Here is a 23,751-nt window from a genome sequence, read left to right as displayed (position 1 = left end):
GAAGGATAGTAATCTAATATTTTTAATAAAATATATAACATATATGTTTTAAATATTTATATGAAAGGAAAATATTTTCCTGTTCCTATACTAAGGCTGGCTTATGCAAACCAGTTCCACACAAATTTTCTCATCTATACAGTACATTAATGAATAAATTATATGAATTGGAGAATCTGAGATGCAACTAATATGTGAGCAAAAGAATACATGCTTTGTTTTCAGGTCTTTTCTGTGATCATCCTATTCAGATACTGTATTGTCCAGATACATGTACACGCTATATGACAAAGTGGTTTGTGTCTGTGAGGAAGAATTATGTGAATCCAGTTAGCTGGTTGCAAGAATCCATTCTCTTCCTTTGAAATAATGGACATTTCACCAACTTGGAATTCACTCTTTAATGACTAATTATATATGTTTAATATATTCCTGAAAACTAAAGAGAAATTGTATGTGCATGTATTTTTCCAATGATCCTGACCCAATTAAAATCAAAGACTGGATCTTTAAGACTGGATCTCTACACTACTGCAAAGAGGTGATGTATGGAAAGACAACATGTGTTACTTGTTAGCATGTTCTGTTAGCATACTTTATTTCTCAGACTTTTTTTCTGATGTAGTAGTTGCTGTATCACATACATTAGAAATATGACTCTAACTCTTTATCACAAAATGATTTTAATATATTATTTCTCTTTAGTTATGTTTCGCTTGTATGACACAGATGGAAACGGTTTCCTGGACAGTTCGGTAATTTTATTAATTAATAACAGCATTCTTTAATATAGTATCAAGACTGAAACAATGAATCAGGAGATGTACACTGGAAATCCAACAAACAGTTTAATAAGATGTAGCATTTGGGTTGCATTGGGGGATAGTTATACTGTGGTTATATCTGCATGCCCAGCTTAGCCCACTGCCAGTATGGGTTATCCATCTGTTCCAGAGTGCAGGAACAGTACTGTGTTCCTCCCATTCTTAGCCAAAACCCACCTGTGTTTTCCAGTGATGATTCAAAAATATTGTTTTTCTGCTCAAGCCATCTTAAGCTCCTCAGAGTGAATAGTTTCAAGTGCTCCATTCTGATTCAGCTAATACACACAGCTGCAATTGGCTGCATGACTTCCCATGCCCCCATCCCTTTGTGTGGTCATTACCCTGGGCTGCTGTGTTGCTTGTATCTCTGGTCCTTTTTAAAAAAATATATGTTTAAAAAGTTTACAACTTCAAAAGCAATTTGGAGATCTAATCTAAAGTCATCTTTAAAAAAAAAAACCCGAGCAGCATGGAGACAAGTAGCTTCGGCTGCTGTGCAGAAACGTCCTTAGTTCTAACATAAATTAAGAGCACTTGTTGACGCATAACAATTTATTTTTAAGACTATAGCCCACATAGCCCTCTACAACAAGGTGTCCAGTTAAAATTCAAAACCTATTAAACCATATTCTAAGCAACAAAGCAAAACATCAGATAAAAGCAGCAATCAAAACAGTCAGACTAAAGCAAACATCACAGAACGATCACAGGAATAAACCACAAGATAGCACATACAGAGAGGATTTAAATATCTAAATATTAGATGGTCTTTGCCTAACACCTAAAAATTAACCATGTAGATGTTAGGTATATTTCTCTGGGGATCTCATAATTTCATAATTGGAGACTTCTACTAATTGGTTCCATTAAGTTCAGCAAGAGCAAATTAGTCTAGAACCATGATGTGATAGTTAAATAAAGATATTTGTCACCAGTGAAATTATTGACAGGGTCCTAATATTAATTACTTTTTGAAGTACCTAAGAGTTTTCTTTTTTCTTTTTATCCTGATATATATGTTAGTATACATATTTAATTTAAATAGGTTTCCAAAAATAAATTTGACCTCTAACGCCTGTTCCCAGCTGGTATTCCAAACATTGTTTTGGAAGAGAACAACATTATGTTTGTGTTTTCTACTTCCATAAACCACAACTCCTGAGGGTTTGCATCATACTGTATATGGGACAGGAATTTGTATGTGCAGTTTCCACTTATACAACTTTGATTTAAGTCTCTATAAGAAATGCTTGTGAATGAGAAAATAAAAAGAACAAGCATGGCAAAAAAAAAAAGAATCAAACTTGTTGATTTACAAGTGATGTGTTAGAACTAACATATGGGCTGATAATGGATTATTTAGTTAGTGGGTGTATATAATTGCCCTCTCAAAATGACTCAGGAGCATACAATTAAAAAGAGAGAACAAAAATAAACTACCATAAAATATGAAACCAAACATCATACTGGACAGTCTCACAAAACCTCTTGACCCAATACCTGAGGGTAAAGCCAGGACTTCAGGCTTTATGAAAAGTGGCTGGGGTCTATTTGTCCTTAGACTGCTGGTATTGTTATAGTACATGCACCTAATAACAGATTTAAGCAATGGATTCCAGTAACAAAATAGGTTACATGTTTTTGAAGTTTTTAAAAAAGAAGCAGAACTGGTACCAATATTCAGTTTCTCATTGGCCTAGCTTCAGTCATCAAATACTAAGGCAATCAGAAGGCTCTAATGGTCAAATTTAGCCCTCCAGAAACTTCATTTGCTGTCCTATACATGTCATGAATAATTAAGATACTGATTGCATAAAAACTGTTAAGGTGCATATTTTAATTATGTAAGTGCAGTGTCAGTACCGTAAAGATTGGCAGAGAGGCTCAATTCCTCTCTTGTCGTAAGCAGCTGTTGCATCTCAGTAAATTTTAAAAGTTTTTTTTTTGTGCCATAGCAGATAATGGATTAAACTTGTTCTCTTCACTTCTCATAATTCTGAAGTATCCTCATGGTTATTATTTTAATAACTTGCATGTTGATTCATTTGACCTAGCTACTGTCTGTATCCAGTTTAACCCTCACATTGCTCCTGGATCCCATGGCCTTCTGAATCCTTTCGAATCATAGAATCGTAAGGTTGAAAGGGATCTTAGAAGCATTCTAGTGTAACCTCTACCCAGGCAAGAATTCTCAGATCTCCCAGACAAATGGTTGTCTAACCTTTGCTTGTAAATGGACTTCCACTGATTCTAAGCACAGGCCTTTCTGACTTGGTTTGATGGGAATCTTAGAGCATGCTAATATTTGGAGTTTGCTATACCACTAAAGAATAGCTAGTATGATCTGCAGCATTAGTTTTCTTCAAATGGTGCAACTCCCAGTTTTCAAAGCCAACTTACCCAGATGGTGCAACCTGTTTGGAAGTGTGAGTTAAAGCCAAATGTCTTTAGCTTAACTTATTTGACTTTTTTCCCCTTAACTTTAGTCTGTTCTTAACATTAGAACTTTACAATGCTATTTCTAAATTTAGCTACTGTATTTCTAAATATTCCTAACCCAAAACAAACCCAAATATAAAATACTTTTTAAGTTTGTATTACCATTCAGTTGAATTCTAGGAAAACAAAATTATCTTTATTAACAAGGCTTTTTGTGTCTTGCTTTCATGTCCAGGAACTTGAAAACATCATTACTCAAATGATGCATGTTGCAGAATATCTTGAATGGGATGTCACTGAACTCAGTCCCGTAAGCATCCCTGCAGGTCAATTATTTAGTTAGCAGTGGAAATATCTAAGGACTGTTCTAGATAATTTGTTACGCTTATAGCAGCTTGGCTTAAAGTTATCTTTTTCTTCCATGTTGAAATGGACCACAAAACATTGGGGAAAAAACTTAGCTTGTAACTTTTAGGCCTGAAGGCTAAAGACAAAAATAGATCTGAGCTATCAAAGAAGTATCACTAATGTAAAGAAAACCATGGAAAATATAGTATGCTTAGAATGCACATTGATCAGTGGCAGATTATTTTCTTAAAAGAATATGGAATATATATATCAGATAACTTTGCATGTACCTTCTGCAGTTCAAGAGCAAAAACATCTAAGCAGAACAAGCATTCAAGAAATTTCCAGTGGAAAATGTGCTGATCAGTTGCTGAATTCAGCAAACAGGATTAAACAGTTATTTTTGCTTGATTAGATGTTTACTAATTATATGCACACACCAACTTTCTGCCAAAGCACTTAATGCATCTTGCAATTCATTGTAAACCTTTAACTTAAAAAGAACACAGAGAGATAATTCTTTCATGCTGTTACATATTAACCATACAAAATTGTCATAAATGATGGACAGAACACCTTGGATGAGGTTTGCTTTACATTCTTGCCTCTATCACAGATGAAGACTGACAGATTTACTACATATTTTGCTATCCAAAGAGAAGCAGTTTATTCTTTTAGCATGTAAGGTAGAATTTGGTTGTGGTAAAATAACAGCAAACCAGCATTCCCATTTTAATTTTACTGAGAATTGCTCTTTCTCTCTTAACATTAAGCATGTAAATACTGCACACGGTAAACATTTTGAAAGCATTAAGAATTTTTATAAAAAATCATATTTCTTCTGATCAAAATCTCTGTTAATTTCAAAGATAATTTTTTAAAATAAATACTGCCACATCAGCGTTAGGCAAACTTTTTCAGGTGCCATCATGCAATTTAATATTACACATAGGCTGAAATTACATGAGACTGCCAACTGATGCAGAATGTTTGTTTTCTTGCGCCAGTGTCACATATGTTCCCATTTTTGTTCATAAAATTGTGACATTTAAAGTTTCATTGTTTAGGAAGAAAACACTAAGGAACCTGTGGGTGATGCAATCTATTTGGTGCCATATTTTCAAACTCTATTAGAACATTAAAATGACACTAAGGTTGAAATTATGTACATCACTGGATTCATTTTGAGTAGACTTGCACAGTATTGCACTATAAAAAATTGAAATAAATAAAGAGCTATTACTTGATCTTTTTTTCACTCCATAAAAGTATGTGAGGCTTGGAAAAATATTTTAGTAACATCAAAAATGCTTTACAAGACATATTGTCTTCCATTTTCATGTGAAACAAGTATTAGTTTTTACATATTATTTTATATACTCCTGTCATTTATTTAAATATCAAATTTGTGCTGTTGTTTTTTAATTAAATCAGATTCTTCATGAGATGATGGAAGAAATTGATTATGATCATGATGGCACAGTTTCCTTGGAAGAATGGATCCAGGGGGGAATGACTACAATCCCACTGTTAGTGTTGCTTGGATTAGAGAATGTAAGAATCATCATAGTGGTAATAAAATGATAGCTCTCAAAATTGGAAAAATGTGGGCATCCTAGCATTTCTGTTGTGCAAATAGATAAATACTACATTCATGAAAGAGCATAAGCATAACTTAAAAATATTTCTTCCCTTGGTACAATCCTCAACATACCTCTTTAAACTGTTACAGATGAAACCCAAAAAGGGGATAGCTGTTGTTACAAATTTGATTATTGTATCTTAACAAATTAAAAAAAAAAATTTTTTTCTAAAGAATTAAAGTTGCAGGGGCTGTTTTCAAAATCAGCTTTTAAATCAGTGCAGCTTAAAAATTCTGCACAAATCTCTACGAAAGTCTCTGTGTTTGATTGTATGTTCAATAAACTCTAGCTTGCCTGCAATTTCATTTTAACACCATTTCTGTTTTATCATACCAAACATTGGAAGAAAAAAAACTATTCCTCTCACCCCCTGAAAATGAGTCCAATCTAATCAAGTCCAGATTCACTTGAACTGGATTGGCTATTTCCATTTGGATCTGGCTCCCAGATCAAAGTGGGTCATCCTTACAGACTTCTTCTGAAGCAGAATATGTGATTTGAGGCTTCATATTGAAGTGCTGAAATGGGTTGATTCACTTCAATAGACTGTTTTATTCTGGATCAGTAATTCATAAAAGAAAATGTTATTGTCCAGTTTGTATGCATACACACACACACACACGCACAAAGTACAGCTCACCTTTTAAATACAGAAATTATATAAATAAATAGAAGCATGTATATTAAACTGGTATAAATAAAATCTATGCAGTTACAACCTTTTATTTCCATTGCCTCTTTATTATTCTTTTTTCTGTGCACTTTTCCAGTTTCTCAGCAGGCAAAGCTCAAAATGAAATAAATGGAAAATCTTTCTGCAGAGCAGCTGCAAAATTAACTGATAATAATAGTAATAATTATTATAATTGCATTGATATGCCACCCTTACCACTGCAATTAGGATGCTGAATAAAATTAAAATACAATACAATTACATTTTAATTGATTAATTAACTTAATCTTATTTACATAATGCAACTACTGTCATAAAGTATTTTTCTGCTATGCTGTTAATAAATATCAATAGAAAACACTCAGATCAAAATTCACAAACTTAATTATATTCATTATTTTCCCTCATATTTACCAAATAAATCCTTACTAGCTTCCCTTATACAAATATAAACTCTTAAGCTTCTTCTGAGATTTCCAGCATAATGAACCAAACTTATTTCTGTAGTTAAAAGTGTATCTGGTACTACTTGTTGGTAGCAAAACACAATTTGCATCCTAGACAAATGCCCAAGGTGTCTGATTTGAAATTATTGAAATCATAAATGTTTCTTTTGAAATGATATTAGTTCATTTGCTAAGGCTTCTACGCTGCTAAATTCTCATAGGCTCTAGCTAGCTTATGGTTCTTTGCTTGAAATAATGTCAAAGAATTATGAAAGCTAATCACTTTGACAATGGGCAACCTTGTTGAACAAAATAACGGTAGAAGGACATTTCTCAGAAGCTATGTTTTTTACATGAAATATGTGTTGCAGCTGTCTAATGGAGAATGCAAGCTGTTGCAAATTTTTGTTAAAACAGGGAATCAGAAATGGCCATATAGGGACGAGACATTTGCTGCTGATTCCATGTGGTTTCTGGAGATGCTGAATCAGCTGGTATTAGCATGCAATATTCTTAGAAGGCTGGTAGGGCTTCCTTGCTCAGGCAGGGTCTTCGTCAATGCTGATATCTGCACTAGGCCTAACATATTGGGTAAGAACTGCCATTTGATTTTCACGTGTCACAGAGTGATGCTATCTGATTTGGACCAAGTGATCTTGCATGGGATACAGCAATCTTGCTGTTGTTACAACCTCCCACTGCCAATCCTGTCATTAGGCAGCCAATAAATTTGGGAGATAACAAAATGGCAAGAAATGGCTATCTCCTTGGTTATTCTTGTATTTTTATTCCCAGAAAGGGAGGAGATGCTGGAGGGATTTTCTGCCATCTGCCAAAACAAGTTGAGTATTTATGCACCTTAATTAGTGTGGATGGGGCACCCTTTTTTCACCCTCAGATGACAAAAGGACCTGTCCACTGGCTTAAGGAGGTACGTGTGTGGGCAATCTATGTACCCCTCAACTGATCTTAACCCATGCGTTCAAAATAACTACAAATATATCCATATATGTGAACTGATAGTTTGATAAGTTATATTTTCAGCAATGGAAAATAGACAAAGATGCATACACACACGTGTGTGTGCATGCACATATGTGTTGACAAGTGGCAGCAACTAATTGACTTTGCCTGTGCTCAGATGTTAAGCAGAGTTAATCCTAGTTACTATTTGGATGGGAAACTATCAGAGAATTGCAAACATAGACTAGGAAGTTGAAACTCATCATTGATAGAAGAAGGTAATGGTGAACCACTTCTGTATGTTGCTGAGAAACTGCCAGATTGTACCTATGTGGCCTCTCTCCCTGCCCAGATCCTGGGGTACTTCATGGTTTTCTGAGGAGCTTCAGGAAATGAAACACAAGAAGGAGGAGGAAGAGAAAGAATGAGTCTGATCAAGCATGAATAAAAACCCATATTAGGGATTACATCATGGTGATAAGGGTGATGAAATGTTCTTATTTCTCCACTCTTATTACATCTGCTAGTAGCCATCTAGCAGCCTTGTTTAGGGCAACCTGGTCCCTGCTGGGGTGAGATGGGGCGCAGGACTATCTGCAGGGCTGCTATGAGGAATATACTCACTATGTGGCACATAAAGTCACTTGAATTTGTTCTGAGTTGGACTCTGACTGGATGGGTTGAATTGAGGTGCTTGGGCAAAGCCTTGTGTAGTTATCTAGAGTGAGTTTGGCTCTGTGACTCCCAATGAAGTGGATAGAGTTCTCCAGTATGTTAGCTCAGCCACCAGTTTGTTAGAACCAGACCCACCCAGATGGTTAAAGTTAAAGCCACCCAGGAGGTGACCTGTGGTTGAGTCTGTGCATTGATGTCAGCTTCTTTGAGGGAGGGGGCAGTTCTCTCAGCCTTGAAGGCATCTGTGGTGTGCCTTCTCTCAAGAAGACATTACTGGAACCAACAGACCTGGAAAACTATTGTATGCTATCCAACCTTCCTTTTTAGGGAAGGTGGTAGAAAGGATGGTCAGGCTTCAGCTCCAGAAGACTCTGGAGGAATCAGATTAAATATACCTGTTTCAGTTAGGTTTCAACCAGGGTTTAGTACAGAGATTGCTTTGGTCATACTTGTTGCCTGTGATAGAGCTGGGATAGGTGCATCCAATCATGTGTTCCCTGATCTCTCAGTGCCTTTCAATATTGCTGACCATGGTATTCTTTTAGACCAGATTCAGGATGGGAGGCACTGTTTTACAGTAGTTCTTCATTCTCTGTGGCCAGCTTTAATCAGTGTTGACAGGCAGGGAGAGATCACACCCATGGCACCTCACTTGTGGCACATCTGTGTAACATCTTTCCTCATCTGTTTAACATCTGCATGAAACTACTGGGTGATGACATTTGCCAGTTTAACATCAATATGTGGATGAAACCCAGTTGTATATCTCAACCCCTGGCAAGCCAAGTGATGTGGTCAATATCCTGACCCAGTACCTGGAGGTTGTGCAAATCTAGTTGGGGGGCGAACAGAGTCAGGTTCAATCCTGACAGGACTGAGTGGTTTTGTCTGCCCCCCCTCCGTCCCCTCACCCAGATCTGGAGGTATTCCATGTTGATTTTCAGTGGGATTGAAATTCCGTATTTGGGACCTGTGCCTAGTCTGGGAGGCATCTCTGCTTGTGCTTGTAGAGCAGGTGGAAGCTGTGGCCAAGAGGACCTTTGCATAGGTACATGTTCTCATGACAGTACATCTTGTGAGCCAGTTGTACCCTTTCTTGGACAGGAGGTCCTTCAGACAGTCATTCATGCCTTAGAAACCTCATGATTAGATTACTGTAATGCACTTTACTTGGCTGCCTTTGAAGTCTATCCAGAAGCTGCAGCTGGTCCAGAATGTGGCAGCATGGATGATGATGGGGTCACCACATTACTCATGCATGGCAACAAGATGGTTGTGGAGCCTCCTTTTAATTTTGTGTTGTTTTGGTTTTAGTGTTGTACTTTGTTCTTCTGGTCTTTTGTATTTTCTTTTAGTACTTTTAAGCCAATGAAATTTGTTTGGGGAGTGATAAAATAAATATATGTGTTCATAAAGTTACCAGACATTTAGCTGGACTTGAAAGAGACTTCAGTATTTGTTTCTCTTTGTGTATTCCAGAATTGTTCTGAACAACCTACTTCTTGCCAATTTGCTTCTTAAAGAGCTTATGTACATTAAAAACTTTCACAAGTTTTTCATAACATGTATTTTAGTCTGGTAAAAAAACGAATATGCACCTTTTTTAAAAAGTGCAAAACTACAGTAATTTGGGGAATACGTCCAGAATTTCAACCATGTTTTCTCTTTTCCTGCCACTAGATGCCAGAGTTGCATTGCAGCACCAATTGCTGTATTTTGCAGATCATGTGTTATTTCAAAGGCTGTGAGAAATGCACTAGTGATGTTATCTTATGATCAACCAACTGAATGTTTAAACAGATCACTCTTTAAAAAAAATGCTTATGGAAATTTAGACTCAAAGTATAAAAGAATGTTGCTGAATTGGTCCATAGAGAATGAGTTAGATAAGTAAGATCAATGCCACAATGATTGTCAATGTGCGTTCCCTGTGGAACACTTAACATTGCTTTGTTAGATCATAAATTTGGGTAGAATAATGGAGAGCCCTACTTGATTTGGCAGGAAATATATTTAAAGTATTGCACGTATGTACATATTAGGTATAAATACCTAATGCTATATGGTAAATATTGTGAACGCTGCTTGTTTAATATTGGAAAATATTAGCAGCATGTGCTTTTTGTTCCAGCTTTAAAATGAATCATTCTGTGATGAAGATTATCCACAGAGATTCTAAAACTATGAAGGACTATAGATTACTTTCCCATTTATTGTGCCAGATTCAGATTGTTTCCAGACAAGGCATTTATTCAATGATTTTAATGTGGTGGCAGTGACCCAGCCAGTATTTCCAACAGTTATTTTCCTATTACTTTTTTCCTATCAGTATGCCTCCCAGAAATAACTGTTAAGAGAGGAAAGATGGAATTATGTTTTCAGAAAGCTAGGAGCCATCCATTAAAAGAATACCTTTCAGTGAAAATTAATTGGAATCATTAATTGATGATTAAGCTCTCTGTTTGAACAATAACAACCAAAAATGTTTTTAGTCAGGAGGTATAGCTTTATTGCTATTCTTTGGGCTTTCCACAGGAGGGAGTATCTGCAATTCTTTTACAGAATTTTCAGAAACTATTAGAGGAAGACGTAATAAAAATAACCTTTCCAACATTTAAATGACAGTTTATGCCTGCTAACATCTGTATAACTTAGAATGAGTGGGCTGGATTTGTTTATTTTTTTTTTTCAGTTTGTATTTACCGTATAATATGAAGATTTTTTTTTAATAGGGCCAAAGAACTAGTTCTTAATTTTTATTTGAAATATACAATACTGCTAAACATAAAGCATAGTGGTAAAATGAAGAGGAAAGCCTTCCTTAGCAATTTTCATACAATATAATAAAGTATCCTGTCTGTTTTACAGAATTAAAACAGTATTTTATGTACACACAGACACACATGTGAGTCCCATTGATATCAATAGCCCTAAGTTCATGTGCAATGGAGCAACCTCAGAAGTCCCAGAGCAGTTAGTCAAAGTCTGCAAACTGGCACCTGCAGGTACCATCCTACCTATTTATAAAACTTCTTTAAAAAGAAAAGCAAGTAAGGAAGATCCTGCTACTATTTACCTTCTTTTCAAAGTTGAAAAAAAAATTGTAATGTTATTGTTTTAGTTGTGTATGTGGGTTTTAACTGTTTTAACTATTCTACTGTTTTTTGGATTTGTAAGCTACTCAGAGTCTTCTGCAGTGGGCGGCCATACCAAATTGAATAAATTAAATTAAATTAAGAGTTCATTGGAGAGCTCGGAAAGCACTATCCAGGGATTCTGATGAGCTGGGTGAAGAAGTTGTAGAAACAGTCTTAAGTAGAGAAACTATGAAACTGGGTTTGGGTAGATGCGGAATAGTAATGGTGGTGCATTTATATGATAGATGAATAGGATGCATGATTGTCTCTGAGGGGGTGAAGTAGGTGACATCTAGAGGGGATGATAATGGAAATCCCAAAAGAACAATCTTTTGTCTTTTTCTGTTGGGAGAAAAATAGTGCATGTTTATATGCATAAATCAGCGAAAGTTACAAATAAACATCATCTGCTATTTGGTAGAAAACCTGAATAAATAATTAAAAAAATAGAAATCCTTTTCCTTTCTTTCTTAAATTGTACAAATAATATAAACCAATGTTTCTTAAACTCTTTAAAAACACACAAAACAAGACATTTTAAATAAGAAACTTATTTGATGGTTTTCTTTAAAAAAAACTAAAGGAATATCAAAATAAATTATTTTTTAAAAAACATTATTTATTTACCTTACATTTAATGCATCAAAAGTAAACTTAACAGCATAGTCAGTTGAAGTATATTTCAGTGTTGGAAAAAAGATTTAGTAAAAATTGTCTTAACATTCAGCTTGGAATGAGTGCTGAAAATCTACTTTCACAAAGTTATGGTGAGGAAAATATAGTAAGACCGTAAATGCCTTTTCAATTAAAATGTCATATTTTTTGTAAACTATCATCCAGAAGTTTTCTAATGATTTTAGAAATTATTTCAATATGACATTTGCCAATATCTCTTCATTTAGTCATGGATAATGGATTTGTCTAGCTAGTGAAATTGAATGGATCCAGAATAAAATATCTTCTATTGCACTATTAATGACCTCACAGAAGACCTTCACATTGTTCTGGGAATATTTCTGCTCCCTCATATTTCTAGAATCACTGATATAGGCAGTAAATGGGCAGGCAGTGAGTCTGGAAGTGTTACATAATTAAAATACACCATATCTCATTCATAACAGGATTCTTATACTTAACTATCCCTTCAAGTTGGAAAAGGAAAAAAAGAAGTAATGTAACTCAAGCATTCACTTCAGTATATGATGTCCCAGTGTCCAAGTAGAGATTGCCTACTCGGATATGGAAATAACTGATTATGTGATCATGGCCTTATTATATATATATATATATATATTGCACTTTGTAGAATAATCCCTTTGCTGAACCCTAGGCTTGATAGATCCAGATTATCTATAACATGTCAAATTCCATATTTTGGGTTGGACCCATTGATTTTTCAAAATTGGATATTCTAATTTCTCATTCCACATGTTATATACTGTATGTTACTGATATTAACCTTCATTCTGTTTTTTTAATTTCATAAACAGTTGGGTTGTTTCATTTATTTCAACGGATAAACAGAGTGAAACAAAGGCACTTCCATTTTCTTTTGGCTATGGCACATTCCATTTCTATAAAGCACTTGTCTGTAATAATGATCAGGGCAAATGTTTTGGAAATGTTACTCAAGTGAATACGTAAAGAAAGTCTATTTGTAGTCACCTGGAATGGGATATGACTTGCTAGGCTTCAAGAAGATTGTACTTTACTGCGTTTTATTGTTTTAAATTTCCAGAATGTGGGTGAAAACCCAAGGTTCCTAATTTTTAGGATCTGGTTGAAAAGAGTCCCTGCAAGCAAGTTCAGGAGACCATTGCTGCTTTGGTAACACCTTGACCGGAAGTCTAATATTCTGTCTTTTAAACAAGTATTGTACTTCTATAGTAGGATCTGTGGATCAGTTGCAGCCTGCAGCCCACTTACCTCCTTTAATTGACAGAACACCCCTCTTCCAGAGTTGTTTCTCTGGTAAGGAAAATGCTGACTAGGTTGGTCCATATGTTCTGTTAATATGGAGGTGAAATCACATGAAGTGGCCATTCTTTTGAATAAATAGCAGCAATTCCACTACTATATGACCATAAATACATCTTCCTCAATTATTTCAGGTTCAGTTTAATAGACTAATAGTTTATTATGGAAACCCTGTTTTCTTGACTTTTTTTTTTTGGTATTGAGTTCAGTGATTTTACATAAGTAAAAATGTCAATTTTAATTAAGATGTTTTCATTAAGTAATCATCACCATTCATTGCTAATCTGTTGAAAAGTTAAAGACCAATACCAAAATAGTATTTAAAGAAAAAAGCCCCATGCAGAAGGAACCCATGAATTCATAGCTGCAGCAGAATGAGACCTAAGTACATCACCCTAAGTCTTTGGGTATGATTGTGTGCATGTTACCTGTGCAGATCATTTTATTAAGGAGAAAAGTTCATGTTAAAAAGTTTTTAGCGTTCTGAGCTTTCCTCCCACCCACCTCCAAATGATTTTGTTACCATATCGCTACATGTCTGTTTGGAAAAATTATGTTGTGATTGCTTGAAAATTAATAAATGAAGAAGCAGATTGTCTTTTATGTTCTTGAGTCAATTTCAATTTTTATTGGCACTTAGAGGTTTCTGTGTTTATGCCATTAAATGAAATCCATTTCTTTTTATGTGTTTTGCAGAATGTGAAGGATGATGGGCAGCATGTATGGAGACTAAAACACTTTAACAAGCCTGCCTACTGTAATCTCTGTTTGAATATGCTAATAGGAGTAGGCAAGCAGGGCCTCTCTTGTTCATGTGAGTATGCATCCTGATTGATTCTGCTAATGCTTTGAATGTTACCTGGACAAAATGATTTGTAAGTGCACAGTTTCTTTTTAGACCAAAACTTTGTAGATTTGACCACTGTGAGTAGTCATAAATGAGAAAATGCAGTAAATACTGTGCTTGAGTTCTGTCCAAATATGTGTGTGCAGTTGTATACACCCTTTGTAAATATCCAGTACAGCACATCAATAAAACAGATAAAACAATTACAGTATGTTGACTTACATAGAAGTAACACATAGACACAGAAACATACAGACCTAGGTGTTATGAAAAAAAAAATGGCTTAATGAGTCTAGAGGTCATATTCCTAACTATGTAGGCTTACAGTTCAGTTCTATCCTGCCCAGAGTAAAATAAAATGATTCTGCCTTTCAAGGAAGAGGTTCCGTAGTCACACTGCGGGGCTAACACTGACATCTGTTGCTTGTTATATTTCAGCATTTAGACAGTTCTGCTGAGCTAGAAAGCATGATGTTGCAAGCAACTGCCAGTGCCTCATTTTGGAGAACTTAACAAATAATGTCCATATTTGTTAAAGTGTTCATATCAGATTTTAAGTAAGTCATCTGCCCGACTTTGTTTTCCCCTACACTGTAGTTCTTTATTTCCAGTCTTTTTTCTTGTCCCTCATTTAGCTTTGTTGTTTATACCTTTTTTATTTTAGCAATTGGATTATTTCTTATCCTCCCCATCACATCACCATTCAGTCACTGATCTTTAAATGCAAAGGTGGACAGAATAAACATTTCTGACTTTAATTGGATTAACAGCAGCCCTGACAAAATAGCTTTCCTTCCATTCTGAAATGAAGATGCTTTTGAGTAATCATCAGAGGGAATTTTTGTATGAAAAGTCTGTCAGCTCAGTTTAGGTCTGGTATTCAGACTCCAGGACCTAAGTGCTGTACACCTTAATAAATGGCTCTTGAACCAGGTTCTGCTTAGATGCACATTATAGAAAATAAAAATAATATAGATCTTATAGTCCTGCATATTGCCCAATCCCATTTTAATGCTTATTAACTGCAGACAAATGTGAGGTAGTTTTGATTCATCTCAATGAGGTGTGTTTTGCCATTAAGATAATATAGTGCATCACGTCAAGACAAAAAGTCAGCACAGTCTGCCTACTGAGGCATTTCTCTTTGTCCCACAGTCTCCTCATACTTTCTATGGCACTTGCAAATGCCAGATAAGGCATGGAAAACAGATAAATGAAGCAGTATGTTGCTTGATTGGCCGATCAACCAACCTTCAGTCTATTGATTAATAGCTCTCCATAGTACTAGGTTTGCACGTACAGCCTTTTCTTAGTTTCAGCTGAAGAAAAGAAAAGAAAAGAGAAAAAGGCATAATTTGTAAACTGAAAGAGATATATTATTATGTTATGTTATTTTACTTCATTTATTATTTTAAGGTAGGTTAGTTCTCGACGAAAAAAGGTAATGACTCCTCTGAGACAAACTCAACTGCTGTAATTACATTACTCCTTGTACAAAATAGTACTAGATCTTTGTCATAGAGACACATTAATCTTAACTTTCGTCATCTCAAAAATGTGATACTGATGTTCTGTGAAATCATATGATACTTTTCAAAATGGAAAATGGAGATCTAGATGCTTTCCTGTTCCTTAGGAAGTAGAAAAGTTTGCAACAGTTGGAATTAATATGCTGAAATGAAGAGATTGACAACTACTGCTATCTGGAAACAAGACTAATTAGCCATTTATAGTTGATAAATCAATAGAGAGAGTAAGACAAACTCATTGCCTTTCATATTCGGGTGTACCAGCTGCTTTCATGCCTATAGTTTAGAAAATATAGATTTCTTCCTCTTGGCAAATGACAGGAAAACATTTGGCATTTACCAATTACATTTCTTCCATCTATTTTACTTCATTTTGGAATTATTGTGAACAGCTTAGTGAGGGCTGATTTAATCAAATGTTGCTATTAAAGAGTACTCTTAGATTCTTCTCCAACTCTGCTTATATTATTTTCTTTACCGGACAGTCTTTTCTCTTTTAGAGTTAATAACTGGATGCAATTCTTTGAAGTCATGTAAAGAATGAGTAGTAAATAGACCTTTGCTAATTCATGTTTATTCAGTACAACTTTGCATAATAACTGTATTTTTCTTTCAGTTTGCAAGTATACTGTCCATGAACGTTGTGTTTCGAGAGCACCAGCTTCTTGTATCAAAACATATGTGAAATCGAAAAAGAATACTGAAGTAAGGCAGCATTCATATCTATGCAGTTCTGGTGTACCTCTGGGTATGTGTGTGTTGTGTATGCAAGATATTCCTGACTGCATTGTGCTTATATGTGTGTGTGGGAAGTATATTTGTACAGGAATCTGTCAGTATGTGTGCCAAATATAGTTTTGACATGTTTTAAGTAGCTATATAACATTCTTTCCATGTGAACTGTTTGCAGTAATCTAAGACATAATGTCATTGAAGATTCCGTGATGCTTCCATGACTCAACATTTCTGGAGATTTGGGGCTCATCCCCATGTCCCCATAACTCTGGCACTAACGTATAGCAGCATTCATTTTTTATCACAGTGTTGCTTTCGTCTCATCTTCAGCTCTCAGCTGAGACAGCTTAAAGGAGTCTAACTATTCTTGTGTTAAAGTAGTGTTATCCCACTTCTTTTGACACAAATTGTGTGTCACAATGATGTGATTGATTATGCAGTATATGGGGTATACATAGTTTCTGTTGGTCACTTTCAGTTGCAAGCCTCCACTCTTCCAGTCTCTGGACACTGACCGCTACAGCCATTTTGGGTTTGGCTGCAGGAGATGCTGGATGCCAGGTTTCTGCAGAAACATCTGTCCACTTAATGTCTGACCAGTACCTTTTGAAGTGCTTGCTATATCTTGTACTCTCGCTGCTTATATACACCAATTTAGCATTCTTTTAAAAGAGCAGTAGACTCATGTTTTAAAAATAGGACCAGAGCTTGAAAGCCAGTCCTGTGCTGCACAGAAGGTGAATTGACTAGGAAAGAGAGCCAGATTTTGTCACCGGTGTATTGCTGATTCTGTCACCAGTGATGGCATTACAATTTTTCTGCTGCTTCTGCTGGCAAGGGGTTTTGTGTGGCTGTACTTTTTATTGTTAAATATTACTTTGGTAGTGGGGAAAGTGCTACAACATTTTGCCTACTCCACAGGCTACTTCCTGGTGCTGCTGGCCACAGCCACTTGCTGCCAGCAGTCCCATTCTCTTGTAGCACTGGTTGATACTGGAGTTCTCTTGTTATCAAACACTCTGTCTCTTTTCATCTTGTGCTCCTCTTCCATACCTGTGACCTCTCAGCCAGCTATTTTTGGACATGAATTTAGCATTCTTCTAGACCTGTATTCAGAAGTAGCCCAGATGCAAGCATCTCTGTGCTCGCTACCTGTTAGTCTGGCAACTTGACAGGTGACTAAACTAGCTGTTCTAAATAGCTACCTACACTTGCTAATCCCTACCCCACCTCATGTTAAGGAGAGCAATTGGTGATTGTTTTCCTCACCAGCAGGTGATACTTGATGGAAGAGGAAATAAATCCACAAATTGCCTTCCATGTTAAATCAGTAAGGATGATCCCACTTTCCAGCCTCACTTCTGAGAGATTAGCAATGATTATCCAACATACATTTCTACCAGCTAATAAAGTGGATGGTTACACTTAATGCAGCCATCTGGCTGTCCCCTTGGACATTCCTGCTCAGGATGCCTTGCTGGGAGTCATCCAGGTAGCCAGTTTGAGGATGTTTTGTATCCCATGCATATAGCAACTCAAGTCTAGACTTGATATTTTTATCTGAGCAATTTGATAAATATCTGGAAGTATGTATGTGGACCTCTAGATGCACTAGAATTGGAATTTCCAGAATTGCCAGTTAGCATATTCTTTGGGGAATTACATAGCCCACATCACTGAATAATACAGATTGGAGTTGGCTGCAGTAGTACCTACCTTGCAGTAAAAAAAGGAGTGCTTTTCTGCTGCAACTGGGGCAGCAGTGATGTTTCCAACATCAATTCAAAGTTCTTCCTTAACTCTTTAATGCTCTAAATGATACAGGATAACTAAACTACACCCTCCACTAATTAATGTCCCCCCCCCCTTATTTAAGGTAATTTTCTGGGGCTGTTATCTGAGAGGCCCATATATTTTGGTAAAAAAGAATGAGCAGATAGTCAGGATTAATCATTTCATCTGGAAAATATTTTCCCCAAACAGACTGGGAGGCATGTGCTGAGAGCCCAGACTGAAACCTTACTATTTAGTAAGGTCTTTAATTGACTTTGTTGCTAGTTCTTTTTTTAGTTTTTAAGCACTTTAACACCTGTGTATTGACCTGCTGTTTAGCCCCTGTATATTATGGTTTCAAAGCTTTAACTATTTAACTTTGTGATGTTTGTTTATCTGGTAATAGGTTATTTTGTATAAATTAGTGTAAAACATAATTTTTGCACTTGTCTAGGTTATGCATCACTTTTGGGTAGAAGGAAATTGTCCAACAAAATGTGATAAATGTCACAAAACTATTAAATGTTACCAAGGACTGACTGGGCTACATTGCGTGTGGTGCCAAATCACAGTAAGTATTTTGCAGTAATACCAATAGTAGTGATTATACAGGCTGACATATTAGAACATTGTGTCTAAATATTGCTAATAAATAGCTATTCAAGTGCCGTTCTAATACTAGCAACAAATGGGGCTGATAAACAAACAAACAAACAAGTATGCTCATAAGTGTTTGCACCAAAGTATTTGAAAATAATTGCACATGTACCATGACATCATGACACAAACTCTTTATGATTATGACGTTAAAAAAATGGAGCATCCTGTCTTTGAGGTTAATCTGAGCCTTAATTTGTTTGGATTTTTTAAAATTGACTTTAGTATGAAGTGGCTTTCTCATTCACAGGAAAATGGCTGCTAAGGCTGGTATGACCATTCATGTTGTTGTTCAGTTGTTGAGTCGTGTCCAACTCTTTGCGACCCCATGGACCATAGCATGCCAGACCATTCATAGCTATAATAAATACATATGTAGTAGGTAAAAAGAAAACAGAGAAAGCAAACATACTGTAAACATCATACATAAATGTGAGACAAAATACGCAGCATTCCTGCCCCTCAAATTCAAATTTTCAAACAAAGCTAATACTTGCCATTCCCACATGAGAATAAATGCTCTTTTCCACATGCACAAAGTAGAAACCTACATTTCCTATCTGCCTGATGAATTTGGTTTTCTAAGATAATCTCTACCTGGTTGGCCTTACCTTTTTTTTTATTTTTTGCTTTTTTTTAAGCACTGGAATATTTCAAAGTTCTTCATTAGGCTTCAGCTCTTCAGTATTTTTATTGAGAATGCTTCTGAGGCCCATGCAATACTTATACTTAGTTGTAGAAATCAAGATGGTACCAGAAGCTTGTGGTTTATTTGCAGCTTGTCAGTGTCCTGTATTAATAATAATAATAAAGTCTCTAAAATGTTTTTTATAAATCATGAAGAAAACATTCAAAGGATTTTCTGAAAAAGTAAGGAATATATCCTGGGTACTTGTGATAGAAACAATAATTACAATTACATATTCTTAGTGAGATAACCTATGTATCTCTGTAATGTTATCCTATGATACTGTTATGCATTCTGTAATCTAATATTAACCAACTCCTTTTACATCTTACTTGTTTTCTTAAAGATCAGTATTGCCTAATAAGAAGATTAAGCTATTGATAGCATACTACTAAGTAGGAGAACTGTTAATTATCACCTCATATGTAACGATGCTTCGATTAGATGGTGCATGGCTTAGTGTAATTATGGTAAATGTGGCTTCACTATTAAAAAAGGGAATTAACATAACAAATGTTTTAGATTATAGGGCAACCACAATAAAATTTAGGTACCTGTGGGGAAAAAATTGCTATACTTCTTTCTTTGCTAGGAAACTGCCAGAAAAAGGTATTTTTGCAGTAATGATTAATGCAGACAGGGGTGTTATTAGTTGCCAATCATTTTCAAATTCAGAAATATAGCGGCCAAATTATCTTTTGCTAGATCTCTCTCTAAAGAATATGTAATTGGCAAAAGGTGCATATTTCATACTTAAACTAATATATCATAAGTTTGATAGATCAATCTCGTCTCATAAACATGGATAAATTATCCAAAGAAAAATAAATCATTCATTCAAACCAGAGAATAGTGATTTATGAAACAGCTGCTAGACAACATATTTTACTGTACTGAGGGAAGAGCACCTGTTAAACCAAATACTTATTATACTATGTTGTATAAATGAGAAACTTCCAATTTGTATGTTTAATTTGTTAGGATATTTCCCAATAATTAAAACAGGCATATCTAATAGCAAAAAATATTGATATAAAACTATGCTAATTAATGGCAAATGAACATGGAGGCTAAATTATCCACGTGATAGAAATTTAATGCTGTTATAGTTCACTTTTGTGTAATTTATATATTTATTTTATTATAAATATTTCTATACCATTCATCTCTAAGACAGAATGATGAAAATATAAAACATAAATGTCCACGCAATAAATTCTAATAAAATCTATAGAACTTCATATACTAGGAGGAAGGCCTGAGCAACCTTATACATGCTCAAAAGTTGTCAAAAAGTCTTGTTTTCAGTTTATTTATATATAATAAATTTAAATATTTTATAGCACATTTCTATATTTACTCAGTTCCTAATGAGATCAGAGGTTTTCTCTCAGATAAGCGAGTTTTGAGTTCTCTGTTTAGTCTGCAGTACTACATGCACTAATTTAGTCATAAGTTCATTTAACCTAAGTGGGCCTTACTTCTGAATAGACATGCTTAGGATTATATTGTAAAACTGAAATTAAAACAAAATCCAAAGGATTAATTATGGGATCAATTTTCATTAAACATGCTTAAGATTGTGCTAATAGCATTTGCTTACTTGGTCTTACTTTTAATCAACAATGCAATAAATTCTCATATTCAATTTTTTTCCTTATTGGTTTTACACCAGAATATAGAAATGCTATTGAATAATCCATTTATATATCCAGGTCTATATATGCCATTTTCCACTTCCTCGTTCTGTATGTGCGTTTGTGTGTATCTGTGTTTATGTGTGAAATATTTTACCCAGTTGGCTGATGAATGAACCCAGTTGGGCTAAGAATGGGTGACCTTAGCCATGGAACTCACTAGATAATTTTGGCTGATGAAAAATGTGGACTGGCAACAATCACATCCAGTCTGTGAGTTATATATCCATGTACCCGAGTGATAACAAACATTAGCTATACATGTAAAACAAAATATTACTTCTAACATGTTACCATCAGCAGCAACAGCAGCAACAATTACAGAAATAATATATTTAAACATAATAATTGAGAAAATCTTGAATCCTTTCCTCAAAATCAATTACTAGAATGCAAAGCATGTGGATTCTGTTTGGACAGCAGCTTTCTTTCAGTTTATTCTAACAAACTAAAAGTCATGTGCTTTAATCATCAGAACCAGTGTTGGATAGAGGTTAACACGTTGGGCTAAGAACGGGTGACCTTAGCCATGGAAACACACTAGGTAACTTTGGATAGTCCCTTTCTTTCTCTCTCACAGATTTGTTCTGGTGTCTAAATGAAAGTAAACACACCATGTAAGTTGCCCAGAGTTTCTAGAGAACAGGCAGATTATACATACATACATACAAACAAACAAATAATATAGTATTAGAAAATACACTCTTTAGGGAAACAAAATAGAATAGGATGTAGCTCTTTTAGTTTTATATTATCAACTGTTTGTTAATATCAGCCTTTTAAAGAAGCTAACTTTGTAACCTTCTTCCTTTATCTTCTTTTATGTTGTGACTACTATACCATAAAAACAAAGCAGGGATTACTGCGATTGTTGGATTTGAGTCTTTTTAGTGTTTTGAAACATAATATATTTTGATGTTGTTTTACCTTACTTAGATTTGCTGATGTTTTAATCCATAGTGATATTTTTGTCTTTTTTTTTTGTTGCAGCTACATAATAAGTGTGCTTCACACCTAAAACCTGAATGTGATTGTGGCTCTCTGAAGGATCACATTCTACCTCCCACATCAATCTGTCCAGTAGTATTGGTAAGCTCTTCTTGTTCATTCTAACAGATCATTTTGCATTAAAACCTTTATAAGCTAGGATTGATGTATGAAGATTGATGAAACCTATACCATGCAGTTTTACTGCTAACAGCACAGTATTAACAAAATAGTAGTTCACTAACAAGAGAAATTGCAACATATGAAGAATAGATTAATATTATTCATGTGTTGCATTTGTCTCCATATGGCTTGGATACATAATTTTCATCATGGCCTCCCAAACTGTTCTTTGCAGCCCCTAGAGGCTCTTCTGTCTATGTTATCAAAATTCAGCAACCAAACACTGAGAATTAGAGGAATTTTTTTTTTTTTGGTCATTAAAATAACCCTTTCCCAAAAGTAAATGAAAGTAAGAAATTCCAGAAAATGGTGTGGCTATTTTTGTGATGGGACCATATATACTTGGATGACAGAATCCATCTCACTGCTGTCTTTAGATATGAAAACAAACAAAACAGTAACCAATGTGCAATGCACACCCACGGAAAGATTGCCTGCGTCTCTGTAGCTCACTTTCCTTTTACCACTAAAATTCACCAGCCATTGTGCAAGCAAAATACTTATATATCCTATGTCTTTTATAGAACTAGCTTCCCCATGTCTTTTATAGAACTAGCTTCCTAGGATTCTTACAGGCACATTTTGCTTGGGGTTGACATTAACACTGATGACACAAGCCAGAGCTTATCTAGAATAATGGCATTGCCCTTGTAGCAAGCAACGTATCTGCATTACTGTATATAATTTATGCTGCTATATAGAGCAATAAATTTCATTGTCTACATAACAATTTTTCAGTAAAGATGTATATTCTGATCAGTGCTACAAAAAGTTTTTTTTTCCCTGTCAGAATACATGACGAGAGTAGTTGGACACTAGGACTTATTAATCTTTAAATCAAGATGTTAAAAAACTGTTCTACCTGAACCAGGCAAATGTAGTTTGTACAAAAACTCATGGATAAAGTAATAATAGTTTGTAGGATGTGTGAACCGAAGGCTGATTTAGTGAAGTCTATGGGACTTGAGCAACTCATGGTTAATTTGGGACCATTCAAATCAGTGGCTCTATTGTAAGAATGACCAACTCAGAGTACAACAATTCATAACTTTCTGCATCGAGTGACAACGTACCACTTTTTATTTCAACCACAACACAATTCAGGAAAAAAGTTGTGTGTGTATATGTTTATACAAAGAATTTTGTAGTGTTAGGGGCAATATGAGTAATCTTAATAGAAGAAGGAAAAAAGCTGTGTAGGATTTAGCTATTTTTATTTTTAGACATGAAAAAAAAATCTCTGACATCTGAGATGTACCCAAATGTTTGTCCCCTTTTTGCCCACTTTTCTTTATAAAATATGCTTTAATTATGCATTGCAGATGTTAACTACAGCTACCAGTTATTCCAGTTTATCATGCCAATATTGTGGAATGCTGTGAATTGTATTTCATCAACATTTGAATGACCATAGGTTTCCCCATCCAAGTTTTAAATAAAATAAGGTGAAGATTCTAGGAAATAGATTCCTCTGTCAAATGTAACATTCAATGATTTTATGATGGAGTTGTAAAGGTACTAATGTCTTCC

The 23,751-nt window shown here is 35.1% G+C and overlaps 1 protein-coding gene across 8 annotated transcripts in view; it reads left to right on the top strand.

Moving 5' to 3' along the window:
- The window catches only part of DGKB (diacylglycerol kinase beta), a 249,659-nt gene that overhangs the window by 11,964 nt on the left and 213,944 nt on the right, over positions 1-23,751 (top strand). For all 8 annotated transcript variants that reach the window (XM_063303710.1, XM_063303708.1, XM_063303712.1 and 5 more), the window contains 7 exons: positions 706-755; positions 3,499-3,573; positions 5,046-5,165; positions 13,822-13,939; positions 16,118-16,206; positions 18,464-18,580; positions 22,042-22,140. In XM_063303710.1, coding sequence (XP_063159780.1) covers positions 706-755; positions 3,499-3,573; positions 5,046-5,165; positions 13,822-13,939; positions 16,118-16,206; positions 18,464-18,580; positions 22,042-22,140 — 668 coding nt within the window. The remainder of the gene's footprint in view (positions 1-705; positions 756-3,498; positions 3,574-5,045; positions 5,166-13,821; positions 13,940-16,117; positions 16,207-18,463; positions 18,581-22,041; positions 22,141-23,751) is intronic.

The sequence above is a fragment of the Candoia aspera genome, chromosome 4 (assembly GCF_035149785.1).
Source record: "Candoia aspera isolate rCanAsp1 chromosome 4, rCanAsp1.hap2, whole genome shotgun sequence".
In the NCBI taxonomy this organism is placed as follows: Eukaryota; Metazoa; Chordata; class Lepidosauria; order Squamata; family Boidae; genus Candoia; species Candoia aspera.
Note: the sequence above shows the minus strand (reverse complement) of the source record. Positions and strands in the feature narration are given on the sequence as shown.